Genomic DNA, 23,223 nt, shown 5'->3' on the forward strand with positions numbered 1-23,223 from the left:
GATGTTATTGACAACAACGGGTTTGAAAGAGCTGACCTATCGTCCTAACCACCAACAGCTCGCGAGCTCCTGTCACTTTGGATTTTAAACAATAGTAACCAATGTATCTGTGAATATGGAAGGCTGTTACAATAACAGCTCTAAAATAGGATATAATACGTAATAAGGCAATCTCAACAGCTCCTCACAGTAGGCTTATCACTTGTCAGTCCATGGTTCCAAGTGTGCGAGATTTTTATTGCATAAAAAGGTATGTTTTTGTTTTCTGTATAATAGCAGACATGTATAAAATTATTTTTAACAGCTTGTATAAAGAAGGTCGTTGAATTTCGGAATCACAGGCTTAACATATGCGAAGAACACAGAAATGTGCAGCATTAAGATAAGAAGGAAACGACCCACCTTCATACGACGATGCTGTAGAATCAGCTAAATTTTGTTTCTGTTGTGATGTAGTGATATTTGTTACACAAGGACGTGAGTTAAGTGTCAATGAGATCAGTGGGATGTATTTGTTTTAAACGAGTTTTTAAAGTACTCATATATCTTTCGTTCAAATGAAGAAATTTGAATACCATATCCGCCTTAACTTTTGTTTTGGTTTGGTTTATCGCCAGCGGCTGCTCATCAGAAGTAGGTTAAATGTAATAAAAATCCAGCTTTTTCTTTTTCAACACTGAAGAAATGGACAGCTGAATTCAAACATGAGCTTAATTTTCTTGAACGCATTTCACGAACAGAGCTTTCCAAAACTACAAACACAGACGGAAACAGTCAAAGAATGCACAAAATCCCAATGAACAATCACTTATTCTGCACACGAATTACTTGACTTCCAAATGTATCAAAAGTAGTGTCACTGTGCACTTCAAATGAAGAATTAACTACGGCCAAGTGTGTACAGAATGAGTGCCGCATTTGTTCAGTGGGGACAGAAACCTCATCCGAAATAAATAACTGGACCGTTTTATAAAGCATCGAACTGAATATCGGCGTCGTTTTATTTTTTAGTGCCTGAGGCTAGCCGCACCAGTCCACGTCAGAAACGAAAACATAATAAACGCTGTTGGTGGACGTCGTTGGCCCAACAGCAGGTGTGCACAGACTAAATAGTACCGCAGGCCGCCAAACTCTTACTGCGACTACGTCGTCGCAAATTCAAAACTATCGTGCCGTGTGGTAAGTTATAACTCAGAACTGGAGTCCCCCTACCCCACTGCCAGCTAGACTAGGCTCAAACGAAATAAATCTACAACGACTCGCTCTGTCCATTTCGGCAGGGAATGAAAAATTAGAAGAAAGAACACTGGTCGGAATAGATTTCATCTGCCGAACAGATTATAGCCAGTGCTTCCTGGGATGGAAAACTGATCCTTCTTATCTGGTATGTTGAAATGGCCGAATAATAAATGATGACGTTATTAAAGTCCTGTAAACCATCAGCATGAAAAATTATTAACACATGTGAGTTTTCCTGGCACGAAAAAGAGTTGATTAAACAATGACGAAATTAGGAAACTGTGGTACGAAAAACTGGAAAATCAACCATGTCGCCAGTTTTGGCTGCTCCGACTGAAATCTATTTCTATATATAAAGAAAGCTGAAGATAGTAATGGAATGATGTCACTGGAAATGGCAGCCATAAATGACCGTTCGGGAGAGCTCTTATAATCTTACGTCAGATATTTAATCTACTCGTGAGAAAAACTTTAGACGCAGACTAAATGGGGACTACACTGAAAAACGAGTAAAAATCACTATCTGCGTCTATGTACGTGTATTAATTGCTAGTAATTTCCTTTCCTGTTACATCTGCAAATGAAACGAGTGGAATGGATACCCAGATGCCTCTGTATGAACCCCAATATCTCTCATTTGACCTTTGGTCATATGAATATTAGAGGCAATACAGTCACTCAACAGACAGTCACGAATGCTGGGTCTCTCAACTTCCTCAATAGTATTTCGCGAATAGATCGTATACGTCCCCACAACGTGGCCTACTTCCCTCAGGCACGGCGCCCAATCAGACTCTGACGCCATCAGCTCCAGCGCCGCCGCTCTCACGACGCTGGCCCGCCCAACGCCCCCTCCATCGTACACTCTCCTGTGCTTCCTATGCCATCGGCGCATGTCCCCTACATGCACTCTCCCTGTATGTCTAATGACGGCGTCGCTCTGCTCTCTTCAGACTCTGATGGCCATAGCTTATCACTTCCTGACAGCTAACCATGGTTATACCATCCTTTCTGCATGTCACCGATGTTCAGCTCACATCTCCGGTAACCTCCTTTCTCTACAGGCCTCTTCTCTTCCGAGTGTGTGTGTCATGGTCATCTTATGCACGAACCTGTCCTGTGCTGCCCTGGCCTGGGCATTGCCCCCCCACATCTCCAGTAGGGATTCTCTCCTGCGACCTCCAGGACCTTTCCGCTCTGCATAGAGAGCCTGCCTTTTCTCGTCCGGACAGCCTCCACGGCACATAAGTTGGATTTATGTGTCACTCTGGTTCTCTGTTTGTGCAATTTTCGCTGCAAGCTCGGCCTCTAGGATACGCCGTCTTCAACGGCGTCATGTCCATTTCTCGATAACGACCCTGGATATCACTTTTTTGCCACATTCGCTCCTTCCAGTCCTCAACAGGGCATCTTTGACAGCACCACCGGCCCCGGGCCCCCACTTCCGGGTCGAGGCCTCTACTGTTGTACACACTCCTTACTGGATGCGCTGTCCTTCTCCAAAGCTCATTCGCTCTTTGGGAGATGCTTTTTCTCCATGGTCGCTCCTCTATCTCTCCCTTGGAAAAGAAGGGATGTGGTATCCTATCCCAATTGCCGACCTCACAGCAAGACGGGTCCACCACCTCCTCTGTCGAAAAAAAGGGATACTGTAACCTTAGCTGACACCTAATGCTCAGCCACCAACCACACAGTAATGTACCGCAGGTTGCCGCCCTTCTAGTATGCCAGCAACACAACCACGTGTAGGTCACACCCCAGCAGCCACAAAACTGTCAGTTGGCGCTATGACATACGATTCACAGTGCTGCTATCGTCAGTACTATCTCGCATCCCCGAGTCACTTGCCACCATCACGCTTTCCTGGTATTCTTCCACTAGAAGGCTTTACATGACGCTGCCTGGTCACTCTCCAGTCAGTCGGTAGTTAACAGCTCATGATTCTCTCGGCTCAACTCTGACCACGTAAGCTGACCCACAATCAGAGATCCTTTCTCTGGGCCTGCAGTACACTCTGGGCTTTATGCCAGCCATGTCCGTGGCTCACCAGTAGGAGCCTACGACATCACATACCACATGCAAACTGCTGGGCCGGCCGAAGTGGCCGAGCGGTTCTAGGCGCTACAGTCTCGAACTGCGCGACCGCTACGGTCGCAGGTTCGAATCCTGCCTCCGGCATGGATGTGTGTGATGTCCTTAGGTTAGATAGGTTTAAGTATTTCTAAGTTTTAGGGGACTGATGACCTCAGAAGTTAAGTCCCATAGTGCTCAGAGCCATTTGAACCATTTTTTGCAAACTGCTGGGTCATTGCGAGTGCGCCGAACACGGACTGCATCTATGTACAAACTTGTACCAACTACGTCAGTGCTACACTATTAGGACAGACTAGTATACTTAACTCAGTGACTATGTCTAGCATTGCGATACAGCTCGTACCTTTTAAAACCTCTTCTGCGTATTTTGTCATACGGATAGCATGTCACGACCATCTTTTGGTTGTGTTATTTCCAAAACGGCATTAAGTAGAACCTACTTGATGTGTTGGGTTAATGCAGTTCCATCGTTCTCTGGCTACCTGCACACAGCCATTCATTAGTAGCTTGCACCACCTACAAGGGAACTTAACACATATCAATACGAGACTCGCATAAAAAGAGAAGACGCAGAAATTCACATGACGCGTCAACACTTTGACGGCATAACCGACATTCAATCTAATATGATGCGCGAGTTGAATAACATCCCAAAGAAAGAATTTTTTTAACAATTTCACAGGGTTGTACGAACGTTCTGTGCATTGTACTCAAGTGAGTTTTGGAGGGAGTGGGGCGGAGCCCTGAAACTTTAAAACCACTATCCTGTTTTCAATAACGCAGACTCGAAAATTTAAATACATAGAAAGCAAGATAGGAACCGATACGGAGAGCAGCACAGAAAATATAATCAGCGTAGCAATGGTGAAAATGGCATTTTGTTAGAATAGGTGAATTTTCTGAAGCAATAGGGACAAAGCTTTGAGGAAATGACTAATGAAGTGTCTTGCATGGAGTGTCATCCTGTATAGTGCTGAAACGTGAAAATGAGGGAGAAAGATAGACCAAGTCTGGATGCTGTTGAGGTGTGGACATGGCGGAGGATTGAAGAATAAGTTGGATGGGTACAACGTAACATGAGAAGATACTGATAAGAGTGGAAGGGCAAAGACAATTACTGAATGTAATAACAGGAAGCAAAATAAACTGGAGTTGTCGTGTATCAAGAAAGGAGGAGAGGCATATAAAAAGTAGAGGAGTCTGTGGAAGAGAAGAAGAAGAGATGGAGAAAGAGATTTCAGATCCTGGATGATCAGATGGAAGGCAGCATATACAACAACATTAAGAGGGAAGTAATGGACGGCGGGAAACGGAGACACAAACGGCTTGCTAATATAACAGTACTCTTATGCTGCTGCTGCTGATGATGATGATACACTACTGGCCATTGGAATTGCTACACCAAGAAGAAATGCAGATGATAAACGTGTATTCATTGGAAAAATATATTACGCAATGTGGGTGCATAGATCCTGAGAAATCAGTACCCAGAACAATCACCTCTGGCCGTAATAACGGCCTTGATACGCCTGGGCATTGAGTCAAAAAGAGCTTGGATGGCGTGTACAGGTACAGCTGCCCATGCAGCTTCAACACGATACCACAGTTCATCAAGAGTAGTGACTGGCGTATTGTGACGAGCTAGTTGTTCGGCCACCATTGACCATACGTTTTCAGTTGGTGAGAGATCTGGGGAATGTGCTGGCCAGGGCAGCAGTCGAACATTTTCTATATCCAGAAAGGCCCGTACAGGACCTGCAACATGCGGTCGTGCATTATCCCGCTGAAATGTAGGGTTTCGCTGGCATCGAATGAAGGGTAGAGCTACGGGTCGTAACACATCTGAAATGTAACGTCCACTGTTCAAAGTACCGTCAATGCGAACAAGAGATGACCGAAACGTGTAACCAATGGCACCCCATACCATCACGCCGGGTGATACGCCAGTATGGCGATGACGAATACACTCTTCCAATTTGCGTTCAACGCGACGTCGCAAAACACGGATGCGACCATCATGATGCTGTAAACAGAACCTGGATTCATTCGAAAAAATGACGCTTTGCCATTCATGCACCCAGGTTCGTCGTCGAGTACACCATCGCAGGCGCTTCTGTCTGTGATGCGGCGTCAAGGGTAACCGCAGCCAAGGTCTCCGAGCTGATAGTTCATGCTGCTGCAAACGTCGCCGAACTGTTCATGCAGATGGTTGTTATCTTGCAAACGTCCCCATCTGTTGACTCAGGGATCGAGACGTGGCTGCACGATCCGCTACAGCCATGCGGATAAGATGCCTGTCATCTCGACTGCTAGTGATACGAGGCCGTTGGGATCCAGCACGGCGTTCCGTATTATCCTCCTGAAACCACCGATTCCATATTGTGCTAACAGTCATTGGATCTAGACCAACGCGAGCATCAATGTCGCGACAGGATAAACGGTAATCGCGATAGGCTACAATCCGTCCTTTAGAAGTCGGAAACGTGATGGTGCACATTTCTCCTCCTTACACGAGGCATCACAACAACGTTTCACCAGGCAACGCCGGTCAAGTGCTGTTTGTGTATGAGAAATCGTTTGGAAACTTTCCTCGTGTCAGCACGTTGTAGGTGTCGCCACCGGCGCCAACCTTGTGTGAATGCTCTGAAAAGCTAATCATTTGCATTATCACAGCATCTTCTTCCTGTCGGTTAAATTTCGCGTCGGTAGCACGTCATCTTCGTGGTGTAACAATTTTAATGGCCAGTAGTGTAATATTAATGGCATACCGTGTGCCCCAGTCACTTCGATTAAACATCTGGGTGTAAAGTTGTGAAATGAAATTTAATGGAATGAGCACATACAGTTAGTGGTAAGGAGGGCGAATGTCTGAATACAATTTAGAGAAAGAGTTCTGATAAAGAGTACAGCACCTTTAAGAGAGACCGAATACAGAACGCTTGTGCGACACATTCGCTCGAATGTTTGGTGTCCCTACCGGTTGTGATCAAAGGAGGCCGCTGAAGCAATTTGAAGGTGTGCTGCTGGATTTGTTAGCGGTTGGCTGGATCCGAGCGACGGTGAGACGGAACTGCTTCGTGAGATTAGATGGCTGGCGTAAGGCCTAGATTATAATGTGTGGACAGCAAATCTAGCTTTGATTGAGGGACCGCTTGCACTGAAGTCGTTATGTCCACATAACCGTGAACTGTGAACTTTTGTGCCGTCTGCCTGAAAAGTAGTCGGGTGGCGTCCTATAAAGTCAACGGCCGAAGAAAACCTGTAAAGCGTAGTGCTGGCCCAAGATTCGTAGATGCGAGATAGCGCCGACGGTAGTAGCTCTTTGAATCGGCGAGCGTCACCTGGCACTGTGGTGATGGCTGGGGTTGATCTCCCTAGTGTGCCGGAAGTGCGGCAACTCACCAGACACCGGCGTGTGGTTGGTGGTTTGTCCGTAGGTGGCAGCCGAGGGTAAAGCAATAAGACCAAGTCTCGTTACCTGCGATGAATTTTTTCAAAAAATAACTTCACAGTCTGCGTTTCAGTCAGAAAGCAGCATAGAAATCAGTTTTGCAGAAGTTTTTGATCTCTTGATTTAGAGAGTTGCTGCATTGAGATTTGTGACAACAACATGACACATCGTGGCCGCACGTCCATCTTTTAATACTGGCTGCTCGCAACTGACTAATCGAATTCACTTCTGTTGTTTACAGTTGTTAGTTGAAGCTGTCACCACATTTACTGCGCTGACGTCGCTTTTAGACCAGAAATAAAATCAGCCTCGGAACTTCTAGGACGGACTGGGTACTTCTCCGTTCAGCATTATATTTACCCTTTATTTTCTCCTAGTGGATTTACTTCTGTTTTCTTTTTGTATTGATTTTCATTCCCTAAATCTTTCGTTTAGGTTCAGTGGTATCGGCCTTATCCTCTAAGCGCTTGTCACGTCGTCTGCAAACGTCAAACACCGTGTTCTTCTGCCTCCAGTTTTTACCACATGGTCATTTATTGGCAGTGGTCAATCATATTTCCCGAGTACAGACTAAAAATAATAGGAGACTTACACCTGGCTTGTCATACTCCTTTTCCTAATTCTCTCCAGCCATTACTTTCTCTTTTCACTTTCGCTGACGCCATTTGATATAAATATGAGTTTATGGGTCGTCTGCTTTTCCCGTCCGTTCTCTTTTCCCTCATTATCGTTACAAGCACATCTCAAGCCACGTTGTCAGAGAGCTTTCCCGGTCTATAAAACACATTTATAGGTCTCTTCCCGTTTCAATATACCTCTCTCCTAAAATTCGCAAGAGCCCTAGTGCATCTCTTGCGCCTGTATTCTGTCTGAAACCAAATTGCTCCTTAGCCAAATTCCCCTCCATTACATTTTACAGTCTTTTATTTAATGATTCTTAACATAACTTTGGCTGCATGTGAAATGAGAGTAGTTGTTCTGTGCTCTCTGCATTTCTTGGTGGCTGCTTGTTTCTTTGGCACTGGAATCATTACTGTTGTTACAAAGTCGTTTGGCCCTACACGTCTTTCATATATTTTGTTACATAACAACAGTATTAATGCCGTATTCTAACAGTATATGAATATCTCTTTAACCCATTAGAATTAACACACATTTATCCACATTTAAACCGAAATGGCTCGACACATCGACTAGAAATTCTCAAGCATCCCTGCAGTCGTTCAAAGACGACATTTTCCTACCCACAGCAGGAAACAGTCTCAGACTGGTGCCCACTCTACAACGCAAATCGTTTACGTAAGTGGAGAACGGAAGCAGTCTTATCTCACTTCAACATGGCACTTATACGCTACTTTGTCTCTGATGAGGACTCATCATCCTGCAAAATTGTTATGTCGATAACTATGGGTTCTTTCCCTGCTCTGGCGTATGGTTCATCGGAACTACAACAGATGAAATACTAGTTCACCTTATTACATGAATGATAAAAAAGATTTACTTAACTTGACACAATACTTCGTCACACGAGTGCATGATAATTTACTACTGTCATTGACTATTAAAGCACTACATGAGGCACTAATTAAAAAACAGTTCTCTCAAAGTGCAATGTTCAACATTTAGAAAAGTAAATTTCTATTTGACATTTGAATAACTCTTTAAGTCTACTTGATGATGCTGATTGTCTCAGCTGAGCTCACAAACTGGGGCAGAGCGCTTCCATGCTCGGCTCTATGTTGACCTCCAAAGCGACGGTGCTGTGCTAAGAGAGGGGGCGTGGCTCCTTCAGCGTCTCCCACTCGCCTGTGCGGATTACAGTGAGAAATCACTATCGTCTGTGATATCGATGAGTGTTGCCGACTTTGGTGTGACACCGCGATCTCTGGAGGATACCTCAAGAAGGCACTGGGTTCTGTCGATCATAAAGCACTTCACTGTCAACACTTACAAATTTTCTCCTCGAGCCCATTGTAACGAATCATTCCTCGTCGCATTCGTGGGCGTGTAAACTTCACTATCGTGGATGCTAGCGTGAGTTTCTGATGTCTGCTGGAAGGGCGCTTTGTTTAGCCTGCAGATGAATGACAATTTTGACTGTAAATCTTATAAGTAGGTTGTGGTCACGGCCTGCTATGCGAGATTAAAGGCTAGTGATTTTTCATCGTGGCAGGTCTTTCCCAGCAGATGTTGAAAATGAACTGTAGAAAAATGCTGGCAGGAAGAAAGCTTATGCACGGAAGTGCTATTAGCGGCAAGAGGAAATAGCCAACAGAAATGCCTGAATCGTGTTAGCGAGCATGTAAGGTTGGAAAGTTTAGAACAACATCGCGGTGCTGCCTGTGGGCCTGAGGCGATGTTTTAAGGGTATTGTGTACATCAGGTCGGGAGTGAGTGGTCCTTCGTGAATAACGAAATTATTTTTCAATACGGAAAGTTTAAAGAAGGCCGCAAGTGCATTCACGTGTGGGCGTAGTATTATATTTAAGCATTCCCCGGTATACTGCACGAGTGTTACACTGCACACCCTCGATAGGCAGAAACCTCGTATCAGATCGCAGAGCCAGTAGCTAACTAGAGGAGATGTGTAATGAAAGAGGCGGACATGGTAAGGTCTCAACGAAGCCATTCTTTTCAATTTGCTTCCCTGCAGACTTGAAGTGTGATGTTTTTGTGTGATTTCCTTTCCCTGTTGAGTTTCAACTGGATTGTTATTACACTTGTGGAGATTATCGAGGGAAGTTTCTGAGCGCCAGCTGAAAGCGGTGTACAAACTGTTAGAGGTCTATTCTCCAGTTCAGTGATCGGATGTCTGTCTCTCTGAAAGTGCTTATTTTTAACAATGCCTGAGGAAACGGACACTGGTGCCGATCTTGCGGGTGTACTACATTTACGAAATTTATTCGCTATTGCGGAATCTTTCTGACATAGCTGCATTATGTATAAATATATTACCTATTGATGACACATGAAAATTTGTGCCCGACAGGGACTCGAACCTGGATTTCCCGCTTGTCGAGAGAGGTCGCCATAGCAACTTTGGCTATCAGAGTAAACTTCCTGAAACTGTAGTTCAGCTGCAAGATCGTAGGCAACGTCTCTTTCCTCAGATAATGATAAAAATAAGTACTGACGATTGTAATACTAACGTTGAATACGTTCGTTCCCTTGAAACACCGTGGTGGGAACTCAGATGAAGTTATATGAATGTGTGGCGTCTGTTCTTTCCCACATATCCGAAAGAACACACACCTTGCAGAATCCTCAGCTGTTACACATTACATGAAATTGAAGGTGGAGAGGGGAAGAATCGATAGGAAAGGGGGGATCACTGCTGTCAGCTGCATTGAGACATTATGCGGAATCGGCGGCGAGTGAAAATGTGCAACGGACCGGGATTCGAACCGGGAGGCGATAACATTGTGTCCTGGATGGTATAGTGGTTGCCGCACCTGCTTGGTAAACAGGAGATCGCGGGTTCGAACCACGGTCCGGTACACACATTCACTCGTCGTCGCCGATTCCGCGTAACGTCCCAATGCAGCTGACAACAGTGCTACTTCCCCTTTCCTTTCCTCAATTTACATATGAAGTAAAGTTACTAGCGATGAGGTTGTAGATGGTGTGACATATGGAAGTTTGGACCGGTCCTGGAAGCATGCTCAGATAGCCAAGGTGGTTGCTGGTACGGTAGCTCAGCGTGTCCGGTCAGAGGGTTAGCTGCCTTCCCTAATAAAAAAAAGTGAGTGATCGGATGATCGATGAATTTGAATGGATGTCATGCGATGTCCACCCCGAACAAATGCAACGAGCCATAACGAAAAGAAAAGGTGGTTAAGGGCGACAGTTCGCGACAAGTGGGAAATCCGTTTTGAAGTCTCGGTCCGATGCAAATGTTCACATGTCACCCATAGGTTACATCTTCATACATAACGTCAGAAAGATTTCACAGTAGCGAATATATTTCATATCTCTGACTATGTTTAGATTATTGTCATGCATTATTAATAGGATAGGACTCGTGATAATTTTAACTGTCTCGCAGGTGAAAGCGAGCCTGGCGATCCTTATTTAAACTGATTTAAACTGATTTGATAAGGGTAGCAAAGCAGTACAGCAATCTAGGATCGCCAATAAACGTTTTCCGTTTCATCTGCTAGGCAGTAAGTTCATAAATTTGTCTCACACGCTGGTGATCGCAAAGAGTTCGAGGATACTGGTCCTGGCCGCGAGTGGTACATTATTTTGGGATGCGACGAAGTACCGAGGGCGTGACGAGTCGACCAGTACGTTTCACCATCAGTACGGTCGTTATAATTACAGTACAGCTGCTCAAGGAGGTCCAGCATCAGCTGTAATTATCGCGTGGTAGCGAAACTTGGCAGATATGCTAATGCGTTAATGTAGAACCGATTTACACTGGAAAAAAATTAGTTCCAATTTTGGCCGCCAGGTGCGAATCTGGTGCTGTACAGCACTTCGTCGACATCTCCGCTGCTCGCATTGATCAAAGTGTTTAAGCGGCAGTTAATAATAAAATCAACATTATGCCTTTCTATACGCTGATCTTGCATTCACGGCGCCAGATTTGCAACTGGTGGCCAACATTGGAACTAATTTTTTCCAGCGTAAATCGGTACCACGTTAACGCATTTGAATATCTAACAAATTTCGCCTCTGTACGATAACTACAGCCCACACTTGACCTCTGTGAGTAGCTGCATTTTAATTACAACCGCCTGTTGCATACAACTCATATGAAAAACGTAAGAGAGAGCGGAGGGTACTTACTGACAATGTGAAATGTTGCGGGGCAGCGCTAGGCACAGTAGCGGATCGCACCGCCAACAGGCGCCGCCAGATGCAGGTGACGGCTGTGCTGAGCAGCAGCGCCACCAGCAGCAGCGACACGGCGGCCGCCGTCTGCAGCGTGCCAGCCGCCCACGACGGCGCCGTGGGCTTGGGGGGCAGCTGGCCCGGCGCCTTGGATCAGGACACACAAGAAGAGGCAAGTAGTGGCTAGTGGTACCACAGTGTGTGCTTTGTGTTTTGTGTGTGTGCGCGCGTGCGAGCCCACGAGCCTGGTGTGACGCATGGTACCTTTACTGGAATCAGTTTGATTGTTCTGGACACTGGTAAATAAAAAACAGAGATTATGGAGAGTTATTAATAAATACACTACCGGCCATTAAAATTGCTACACTACGAAGATGACGTGCTACAGACGCGAATTTTAACCGACAGGAAGAAGATGCTGTGATATGCAAATGATTAGCTTTTCAGAGCATTCACACAAGGTTGGTGCCGGTGGCGACACCTACAACGTCCTGACATGAGGAAAGTTTCCAACCGATTTCTCATACGCCAACAGCAGTTGATCGGCGTTGCCTGGTGAAGCGTTGTTGTGATGCCTCGTGTATGGAGAAGAAATGCGTACCATCACGTTTCCGACTTTGATAAAGGTCGGATTGTGGCCTATCGCGATTGCGGTTTATCGTATCGCGACATTGATGCTCGCGTTGGTCGAGATCCAATGACTGTTAGCAGAATATGGAATCGGTGCGTTTAGGAGGGTAACACGGAACGCCGTGCTGGATCCCAACGGACTCGTATCACTAGCAGTCGAGATGACAAGCATCATATCTGCATGGATGTAACGGATCGTGCAGCCACGTCGCGATCCCTGAGTCAACAGATGGGGACGTTTGCAACACAACAACCATGTGCACGAACAGTTCGACGACGTTTGCAGCAGCATGGACTATCAGCTCGGAGACCGTGGCTGCGGTTACCCCTGACGCTGCATCACAGACAGCAGCGCCTGCGATGGTGTACTCAACGACGAATCTGGGTGCACACATGGCAAAACGTCATTTTTTCGGATGAATCCAGGTTCTGTATACAGCATCATGATCGTCGCATCCGTGTTTGGCGACATCGCGGTGAACGCACATTGGAAGCGTGTATTCATCATCGCCATACTGGTGTATCACCCAGCGTGATGGTATGGGATGCCATTGGATACATGCCTCGGTCACCTCTTGTTCGCATTGACGGCATTTTGAACAGTGGACGTTACATTTCAGATGTGTTAGGACCCTTCATTCGATCCCTGCGAAACATTGCATTTCAGCAGGATAATGCACGACCGCATGTTGCAGGTCCTGTACGGGCCTTTCTGGATACAGAAAGTGTTCGACTGCTGCCCTGGACAGCACGTTCTCCAGATCTCTCACCAACTGAAAACGTCTGGTCAATGATGGCCTAGCAACTGGCTCGAAACAATACGCCAGTCACTACTCTTGTTGAACCATGGTATCATGTTGAAGCTGCTTGGGCAGCTGTACCTGTACACGCCATCCAAGCTCTGTTTGGCTCAATGCCCCCAGGCGTATCAAGGCCAGAGGTGGTTGTTCTGGGTACTGATTTCTCAGGATCTATGCACCCAAATTGCGTGAAAATGTAATCACATGTCGGTTCTAGTATAATATATTTGTCCAGTGAATACCCGTTTATCATCTGCATTTCTTCTTGGTGTAGCAATTTTAATGGCCATTAGTGTATATACATTGAAGGTGGCGGGGAAAGAAAGGAAAAGACAGGGAAACTATTAATGTCAGCTGCATCAGAACGTTATCAGAAATCAGCGGCGATGAGTGTAAGGCGCGCGGAGTGTCCGCGTGGTTTGAAGCCGCAGCCGTGGTCTCCGAGCTGATAGTCCATGCTGCTGCAAACGTCGTCGAACTGTTCGTGCAGATGGTTGTTGTCTTGCAAACGTCCCCATCTGTTGACTCAGGGATCGAGACGTGGCTGCACGATCCGTTACAGCCATGCGGATAAGATGCCTGTCATCTCGACTGCTAGTGATACGAGGCCGTTGGGATCCAGCACGGCGTTCGGTAGTACCCTCCTGAACCCACCGATTCCGTATTCTGCTAACGGTCATTGGATCTCGAGCAACGCGAGCAGAAATGTCGCGATACGATAAACCGCAATCGCGATAGGCTGCAATCCGACCTTTATCAAAGTCGGAATTGTGATGGTATGTATTTCTCCTCCTTACACAAGGGATCACAACATCGTTTCACCAGGCAACGCCGGTCAGCTGCTGTTTGAGTATGAGAAATCGGTTGGAAACTTTCCTCATGTCAGCACGTTGTTGGTGTCGTCACCGGCGCCAACATTGTGTGAATGCTCTGAAAAGCTAATCATTTGCATATCACAGCATCTTCTTCCTGTCGGTTAAATTTCGCGTCTGTAGCACGTCATCTTCGTGGTGTAGCAAATTTAATGGCCAGTAGTGTAACTTATAAGTATCCCTGTAGTACGTATCACACAATATATGCAGCAAATATAGATGTTAAACTGAAATGTATCCGTATTTCATGGATATGGGTGTGGCCTCTACTGTCTTATTAATACTGTAAACAACACAATTTCCTGCTTCAGTGACGAGTTATTGAAATTTTACTGCACCCTGATGCATTTTGAGCAGCAAGCTGCTACTGCCAAATGAAGATTCATTAATAATATTAAACGGCAAACACTTTACCAATTTCTGGAAAATATTATTTACTTATTGTCAGATGACAACTGAATGTTGCAACCACAGATATAATGACTTGTGACTTAACAGACATTACTTACTGTACACCGAAACTACAAAGGGCACAACAGAATGATGACATGTAGTGCGTTTAAAAAGAAATTGTTATATTTTTATGAAACGGAGAAATAATTACATTTAACTAAATATGAAAAATAAACTTGTTATGTGGATAATTTTACTTTTAACATCTTCTAACAGAAAACAGCCCATACGATGGAGACTGAAGTTTTGTACGCTGTTAAGGAAGCAGGAAGATGACCAAAAGCGACAATACTGGAAATCAAAAATATGTTTTGAAGTCCCAGCTTATTTTTAAAAGGTCAAACTTCTTCTCCCTGTTGAACTAAGTTTCAGGTATACTAATGATGGAGTACAATTGTAAAACCACTTTATTTTCAACTATTGTTCTACGTAACGATATCCAAGTATGAACTTTGTTTTTTGCATTCATTTGTCACCTGACGATGACCTTTTAAACCGAAAGCTGGTTCGTGACCATATAAAGGGTAGAGAGGGGGAGAAATGTGTGACAGGGGGCAGGAGAGGAGAGGATTTATTATGCTGCCTGTCACCGCATCAAGACTGTTTATCAAAGTTCGTCTGAGGCAGCTTCTGTTGAAGAAGCATGAATTTTACAAAAATTGTAATACAGGAATATCAGAATACTACCAAATATACCTGCGAAGTTTCTGCGCCTAGTTATCTCTGTACTAGCTCGTATAGACAGTGGCCGACAGTTTGAGCGTGTCACAGCTGTGTCTTGAAACACATCCGAGTACATACCATAACTAATAATACAGGGTGGGGCAAATGAAAGTGAAACGGAGAACAGAGTTCCAGTGTACAAAGAAACACAGCAGAGGAAAGGAAATACGTACTAACCTAACTGTAGCAGATGTCAGAAGTGACCACCAGTCGTCTCTTGGCGCTTTTGGGCCCTGTTCAGAAAGTTGCTGAAGACGGATCGAAGATGGACTGCTGGAATTGCTGCAGTCTGGTCCGAAATGTTCTGCTGCAGTTCTTGAAGACTGAGGGTGGTTGTGATACACTTTAGACCTGATGTTTCCCCATACAAAGTAATCGCACACTGACAGATCAGGTGACATGGGTGGCCAACTAGGGCTGCGATCACACTGACCTTTGCTAAAAACTCTGTCAGGCGTGAAGATTGTGTAAATTTCCTCCAAGGTTCGGCCGGCTGCATGAGCAGTTCCTCCATCCTGTTGGAAGTAACTGTGGGTCTTGTCCTCCGGGTCACTTTTATTTGCCCCATCCTGTATATTTTTATAAGAATTTCTGACGATTATAGACGAATTTCTAACATAAAGTTTTATTTTGTCAGAAAACGATTCGCCTTTAAAATCATAGTTGTCTTAAATATTACGATATATTACGCCCCCCCCCCCCCCCCCCCCAAATCGAGGTGTAGGAATACACCAACCTCTGTTTCCATGAAAATAGGAGCCAGTGTTCAAAGACAGGTATCTGGAGATTTTTGATATAGCGATTACTTCAAACATCATCTGCCGACTGTCGGCAGTTTGTAAATTAGATGATTGAAAGGTGTTTGATTTGACTTTCTGTACTAAACAGTCGAGGCTCTCGTGACCATCTCTGAAAAGATGGACATACGGAAATTTGATACTCAGTAGTTTACGACTGATAACAATCTTACTTTTCAATATTGAGTGAAAAAGAGTCTCTGCTATGAGACTATCAATAAATTTAAACCACTTCAAATTCAATTATCATAACAACTAAACTCCGCCCGAAAAGCCATGAAGGCCCAACGGTACCGATCGGCTGTCGTGTCATCCTCAGACCACAGGCGTCACTGCGGATATGGAGTCGATGTAGTCAGCACACCGCTCTGTCGGTCGTATATCAGTTTACAAGATCGGAGCCGCTACTTCTCGATCAAGTAGCTCCTCAGTTTGCTTCACATGGGCTGAGTGCACCCTGCTTGCCAACAGCGCTCGGCAGAACGGGGAGCCACCCATCCAAGTGCTAGCCCAGCCCGACAGCGCTTAACTTCGGTGATATGTCGGGAACCGGTGTTACCACTGTGGCAGGGCCGTTGGCTTAAAATATCAAATTTCAGTTATTCTTAACTCAGCGTGTTACGTCTCCAAAAATGGCTCCGAGCACTATGGAGCTTAACATCTGAGGTCATCAGTCCCCTAGAGTAGAACTACTTAAATCTAAGTAACCTAAGGACATCACACACATCCATGCCCGAGGCAGGACTCGAACCTGCGACCGTAGCGGTCGTGCGGATCCAAACTGCAGCGCGTAGAACCACTCGGCGACTCCGGCCGGCGTTACGTCTCCTTTCGTTTACGAGGACATAAAGGCACTGAAGACAGTGTCGTCTGATAACTAAAATTGGCTGAATGGTTAACCTTTCTTCACGTCAGAATGATTTCCAGAGCCCAGTTTGACTGCAGTATAAGATTTCACTTGACTGATCGATTTTATTAATTTTTCCATTTTAATATTTCCCTAACGAAAAGAGATTATAAGATCAATATCAAGAAAACTACAACTAAGGTAATGGAATATAGTCGAATTACACCAGGCGTTGCTCAGGGAATTAGATTAGGAAATGAGACACTATACGTAGTGGATGATTTTGCTATTCGGGCAGCGAATTAAACGATGATGGCCGACGTAGATAGGATACAAAAAGTTTCGGGGAGCTAGTACAATGCGAAGCTATTCTGTTGTGTTGGACGGATTTTGTCAAAAAGAGCCCCGCACTCCAGCAGAGCGTCATTAGCGAAATTTTATGGTCTGAACACTGGGCGAACATTCCTGAAGTGAAACAGCGACGCCACATCCCTTCCCCTTAGATGGGCGACTGCTCACGAGAAGAAACTCTGTTAAAAGAGAAGAGAATGCAGGTTAGAGTGGCACCTGGAGCTCTATGGCGTCTGCCGTGGGAACGATCAGCAAGAAGACTTTTTAGGATAGTGTCCCTCTGAAAAAAAAAAAAACCGCAGGACGGCTTGCGAGTGGGTACATAGTACGGAGGGGGATTTTCTGGTGCTAGAACGCGTGCAATTGGCGCGGAGATGCGTAACACCGCTTTCATTAGTGTTCTAACATATTTTACTGGCTGCTCCACATGGAGTAATGTTGAAATTTTACGGAGCGAACGTAAACGCTTCGTCTGTTGGCGGCGTGCAGTAAAGACGCTACGACCGTGGGAGCCAGTGAGTAAGGACTTCCCCCGTGGGCGTCGTAGAAAAAGGACAGTTCGGCCGTCGAGTAAAGACGCCGGCTATGGGAGCCTGCTTAGGTAGGTTCTGGAGCAACTATCTGTCCGTTTACTTCTGCGACAACGCACTGCTCGTTGCATCAGCTATCTTGCAGCTTGTGTTGCTTCAAGGTGAGGTTTATCAATCAACGTACTTATCGCTATCCAAACTTGTCTTTGATTACAAATAAAAATTTTCGTAATCCTCAGAAGCGTTATAATTCAAGGAAGCAATATCCTAATATTGTTTCTTAGATGTGTTATTGGGGGAAATAATTTGATTAATTTAATAAGTAAAGGGAGAAATGTGAAGTACTCCAATCAGTGTGCCTGGGCATATAACAGTATGTAATTAATTCCGATGCGCACAGATTATAGGTCTACATCTACATTTATACTCCGCAAGCCACCCAACGGTGTGTGGCGGAGGGCACTTTACGTGCCGCTGTCATTACCTCCCTCTCCTGTCCCAGTCGCGTATGGTTCGCGGGAAGAACCACTGCCGGAAAGCCTCCGTGCGCGCTCGAATCTCTCTAATTTTACATTCGTGATCTCCTCGGGAGGTATAAGTAGGAGGAACCAATATATTCGATACCTCATCCAGAAACGCACCCTCTCGAAACCTGGACGGCAAGCTACACCGCGATGCAGAGCGCCTCTCTTGCACAGTCCGCCACTTGAGTTTGCTAAACATCTCCGTAACGCTATCACGCTTACCAAATAACCCTGTGACGAAACGCGCCGCTCTTCTTTGGATCTTCTCTACCTCCTCTGTCAACCCGACCTGGTACGGATCCCACACTGATGAGCAATACTCAAGTATAGGTCGAACGAGTGTTTTGTAAGCCACCTCCTTTGTTGATGGACTACATTTTCTAAGGACTCTCCCAATGAATCTCAACCTGGCACCCGCCTTACCAACAATTAATTTTATATGATCATTCCACTTCAAATCGTTCCGTACGCATACTCCCAGATATTTCACAGAAGTAACTGCTACCAGTGTTTGTTCCGCTATCATATAATCATACAATAAAGGATCCTCCTTTCTATGTATTCGCAATACATTACATTTGTCCATGTTAAGTGTCAGTTGCCACTCCCCGCACCAAGTGCCTATCCGCTGCAGATCCTCCTGCATTTTGCTCCAATTTTCTAATGCTGCAACTTCTCTGTATACTACAGCATCATCCGCGAAAAGCCGCATGGAACTTCCGACACTATCTACTACACTGTCTGGAGGGTGTTTTTCTATGCCGATGTAAATTCTGGGATAGAAATTACCAGTAGGTACCCTCCATGCCTTATTTTAAACACCGCACTTACCTAGCGGAAACGATACACGTACACCACCTAGGACGTTCCTGACCTCTAATGAACGCGGTGTGTTGCAAGTTAATTGCTAGCATCACCAAGAATCCGATAAAACATTTAGCTCACGGCCGCGATGGGTGCCGCATAATCAAGTTTAAGAACTTCAGTGGGAGCTGTGTGGCTTTTGCGAGAGGGACTTGACGTATCGTGAAACTGCAACCCGTATCGTACGTAATGCTACTGCAGTGACGCATGGAATTAAGATTCAAGTAAGTTGAACAACAGACTACACACCATTAATTATCATTTCGAATGGGAGAATATGCTTCAGTTAACTTTCCATTTACATTAAAAGCGCAGCTGTTTCATATGAAAGAATCTTTTATAGCAACTTTTCATCAAGTACAGACCTAAGTCTATTTTGTAAAAAAGTAACTACAGTTTTAAAATATGGCCACTGCAACGTTGCTGCCGGGGATTCTTATATGTGCCCTGAGTACCTGAATCTACTGGCTTCCCGTACGCCCGTATTTACGTTCATTTAAAATTCCTTACTAAAATGAAAATCGCGTCGATTCTTAAATACGTGCAGTGATTCGTTTTCTGTGGGCAAAAAATGTGTCAGAGGTCGAAATTCATCGATAGATCTGCGAAGTTTATGGAAAAAGCATTGTAAGCGATTGAGTTGTATGATAATGGGTTATAGCGTTTAAATACAGTCGTGCTACTGTTCACGATGAACTGCGAAATGCGGTTCCACCCATTGTCACTACACAGCTGGTGCAGAATGTTGATGAAAAAGTTCAAGAATACAGACGGTGATCTGCTACCCATTGATTATCATTTGTTCCCACATTTGAATGAACTTTTAGTATGTCGGCATTTCGAAGAAGTAACGTCAAGACGACCTTTCAGCTGTGGTTGGTAAAAAGGTGGCAGATTTTTGTAATGAGAATGGAATGAAGAAATTAGTTGTTTGTTACGAAAAGTGTCTCATAATAGTGTTGAGCAGTAGGTTCAGGTATAAACTTTCGAGCAATAACATTTTTTAAATGCAATTGTGTTTGTTTAGTATAAAATGTTACTAACTTCAGAAAGACACCTCATATGTTTTGGGGAAAGAACGGCATATGAATATTATCTCTGAAGAAATGGCGGCAGGGATTGCTGTTATTGAGGACTGACGTTTGAACGTAGTGCAAATAATTAACCGAAAGTTCTAGTTAGTGATGCTGCCCTCAGACTTTCAGACTTTTTATAACACGCAACAAAATTACAAACTGTGTCACGTGTGCGCAACATTTTTGTTGCTCCAGTATCGACTGTCTCCCCTGTGTTTGTTCCCGGCCCGTTGCTGCGACACCAGAGGGCGCCTGGCCGCAAGAGATCGCGCGTAACCACCGGCGGACGCGGGCACAGGGCCACGTTCGGCTAGTTAGGATGAAGCCGTTTCCTGGCAGCGATGAGCAGTTGGGGGTCTTTGTTTACCGAGGACGCCTGAGTGCACTTTCGGAACGAACGTAGCTGGAAGGTAACGGCTTGGCTTGAGTGTTATGGCGCCATCACGCCAGTTGGAGTTTATACTGAGGTGGCAAAAGTCATTGATACCTACTACACTACTGGCCATTAAAATTGCTACACCAAGAAGAAATGCAGATGATAAACGGGTATTCATTGGACAAATATATTATACTAGAATTGATATGTGATTACATTTTCACGATATTTGGGTGCATAGATCCTGAGAAATCAGTACCCAGAACAACCACCTCTGGCCGTAGTACCGGCCTTGATACGCCTGGGAATTGAGTCAAACAGAGCTTGGATGGCGTGTACAGGTACAGCTGCCCATGTAGCTTCAACACGATACCACAGTTCATCGAGAGTAGTGACTGGCGTATTGCGCTCAGCCAGTTGCTCGGCCAGCTTTAACCAGACGTTTTCAGATGGTGAGAGATCTGGAGAATGTGCTGGCCAGGGCAGCAGTCTAACATTTTCTGTATCCAGAAAGGCCCGTACAGGACCTGCAACATGCGGTCGTGCATTATCCTGCTGAAATGTAGGGTTTCGCAGGGATCGAATGAAGGGTAGAGCCACGGGTCGTAACACATCTGAAATGTAACGTCCACTATCGAAAGTGCCGTCAATGCGAACAAGAGGTGACCGAGACGTGTAACCAACGGCACCCCATACCATCACGCCAGGTGATACGCCATTATGGCGATGACGAATACACGCTTCCAATGTGCGTTCACCGCGATGTCGCCAAACACAGATGCGACCATCATGATGCTGTAAACAGAACCTGGATTCATCCGTAAAAATGACGTTTTGCCATTAGTGCACCCAGGCTCGTCGTTGAGTACACCATCGCAGTCGCTCCTGTCTGTGATGCAGCGTCGAGGGTAACCGCAGTCATGGTCTCCGAGCTGATAGTCCATGCTGGTGCGAACGTCGTCGAACTGTTCGTGCAGATGGTTGTTGTCTTGCAAACGTCCCGATCTGTTGACTCAGGGATCGAGACGTCGCTGTACAATCCGTTACAGCCATACAGACAAGATGGCTGTCATCTCGACTGCTAGTGATACGTGGCCGTTGGGATCCAGCATGGCGTTCCGTGTTACCCTCCTGAACCCACCGATTTCATATTTTGCTAACAGTCATTGCATCTCGAGCAACGCGAGCAGCAATGTCGCGATACGATAAACCGCAATAGTGATAGGCCACCATCCGACCTTTATCAAAGTCGGAAACGTGATGATACTCATTTCTCCCCCTTACACGAGGCATCACAACAACGTTTCACCAGGCAACGACGGTCAACTGCTGTTTGTGTATGAGAAATCGGTTGGAAGCGTTCCTCATGTCAGGACGTTGTATGTGTCGCCACCGGCGCCAACCTTGTGTGAATGCTCTGAAATATTGCATATCACAGCATCTTCTTCCTGTCGGTTAAATTTCGCGTCTGTAGCACGTCATCTTCGTGGTGTAGCAATTTTAATGGCCAGTAGTGTAATATCGTGTCGGATCTCCTATTGCCGGTTGTAGTGAAGCACCTCGACGTGGCACTGACTCGACAAGTCGTTGGAAGTCCCCTGCAGAAATACTGAGCTATGCTGCCTCTATAGCCGTCCGCAATTTCGAAAGAGCTGCCGGTGTAGGGTTTTGTGCACGAGCTGATCACTCGATTCTGTCCCATAAATGTTGGATTATGTCGTGCGCTCGAATTGTCAGATATGTTCTTCAAACCAATCGCGAACAGTTGTGGTCTGATGACATAGCCCATTGTCACCCATAAAACTACCATTGTTGTTTTGGAACATGAAGTCCGTGAATGGCAGCAAATGATCTACAAGTAGCCGAAAATAATCATTTCCAGTCAATGATCGGTTCATTTGCACCAGAGGACCCAGTCCATTCCATGTAAGCACAGTCCACACCGTTATGGAGCCACCACCAGCTCGCACAGTGCCTTGAAATCTCGGGTCCATGGCTTCGTTGGGTTGCAGCACACCCGAACTGTAGCATTAGCTCTCACCAACGGAAAGCGGGACTCATCTGACCAGGCTACAGTTTTCCAGTCGTCTAACATCCAACCCATACGCTCACCAGCCCAGGAGAGGCGCTACAGGCGATGTATTCTTAGCAAAGGAGGAGGAGATTAGAGTTTAACGTCCCGTCGACAACGAGGTCATTAGAGACGGAGCGCAAGCTCGGTTAAGGGAAGGATGGGGAAGGAAATCGGCCGTGCCCTTTCAAAGGAACCATCCCAGCATTTGCCTAAAGCGATTTAGGGAAATCACGGAAAACCTAAATCAGGATGGCCGGAGACGGGATTGAACCGACGTCCTCCCGAATGCGAGTCCAGTGTGCTAATCACTGCGCCACCTCGCTCGGTTTCTTAGCAAAGGCACTCGCGTCGGTAGTCTGCTGCCATAGCCCATTAAGCTAAATTCCGCCGCATTGTCGTAACGGATATGTTCATCGTACGTCTCACATCGATTTCTGCGGTTATTTCACGCAGTGTTGCTTCTCAGTTTGCGCTGACAACTCTACGCAGACGCTGCTGCTCTTGGTCGTTATGTGAAGGCCGTTGTCGTGGCGAGAGGTAATCCCTGAAATTTGGTATTCTCCGCACACTCTTATTCTGTGGCTCCTGCGATATTGAATTCCCTAACGATTTCCGAAATGGAGTGTCCCATGCATCTTGCTCCAAATACCATTCCGCGTACATAGTCCGTCAATTACCGTTGTGTA

General features: G+C 45.6%; 1 protein-coding gene across 1 annotated transcript in view; it reads right to left on the reverse strand.

The window, feature by feature from the left end:
• LOC124795496 overlaps positions 1–23,223 on the reverse strand; it is a 249,762-nt gene that overhangs the window by 24,330 nt on the left and 202,209 nt on the right. Inside the window, exon 4 of the mRNA XM_047259548.1 lies at positions 11,576–11,767. Within this exon, the coding sequence (XP_047115504.1) occupies positions 11,576–11,767 (192 nt within the window). The remainder of the gene's footprint in view (positions 1–11,575; positions 11,768–23,223) is intronic.

The sequence above is a fragment of the Schistocerca piceifrons genome, chromosome 4 (assembly GCF_021461385.2).
Source record: "Schistocerca piceifrons isolate TAMUIC-IGC-003096 chromosome 4, iqSchPice1.1, whole genome shotgun sequence".
NCBI lineage: Eukaryota > Metazoa > Arthropoda > Insecta > Orthoptera > Acrididae > Schistocerca > Schistocerca piceifrons.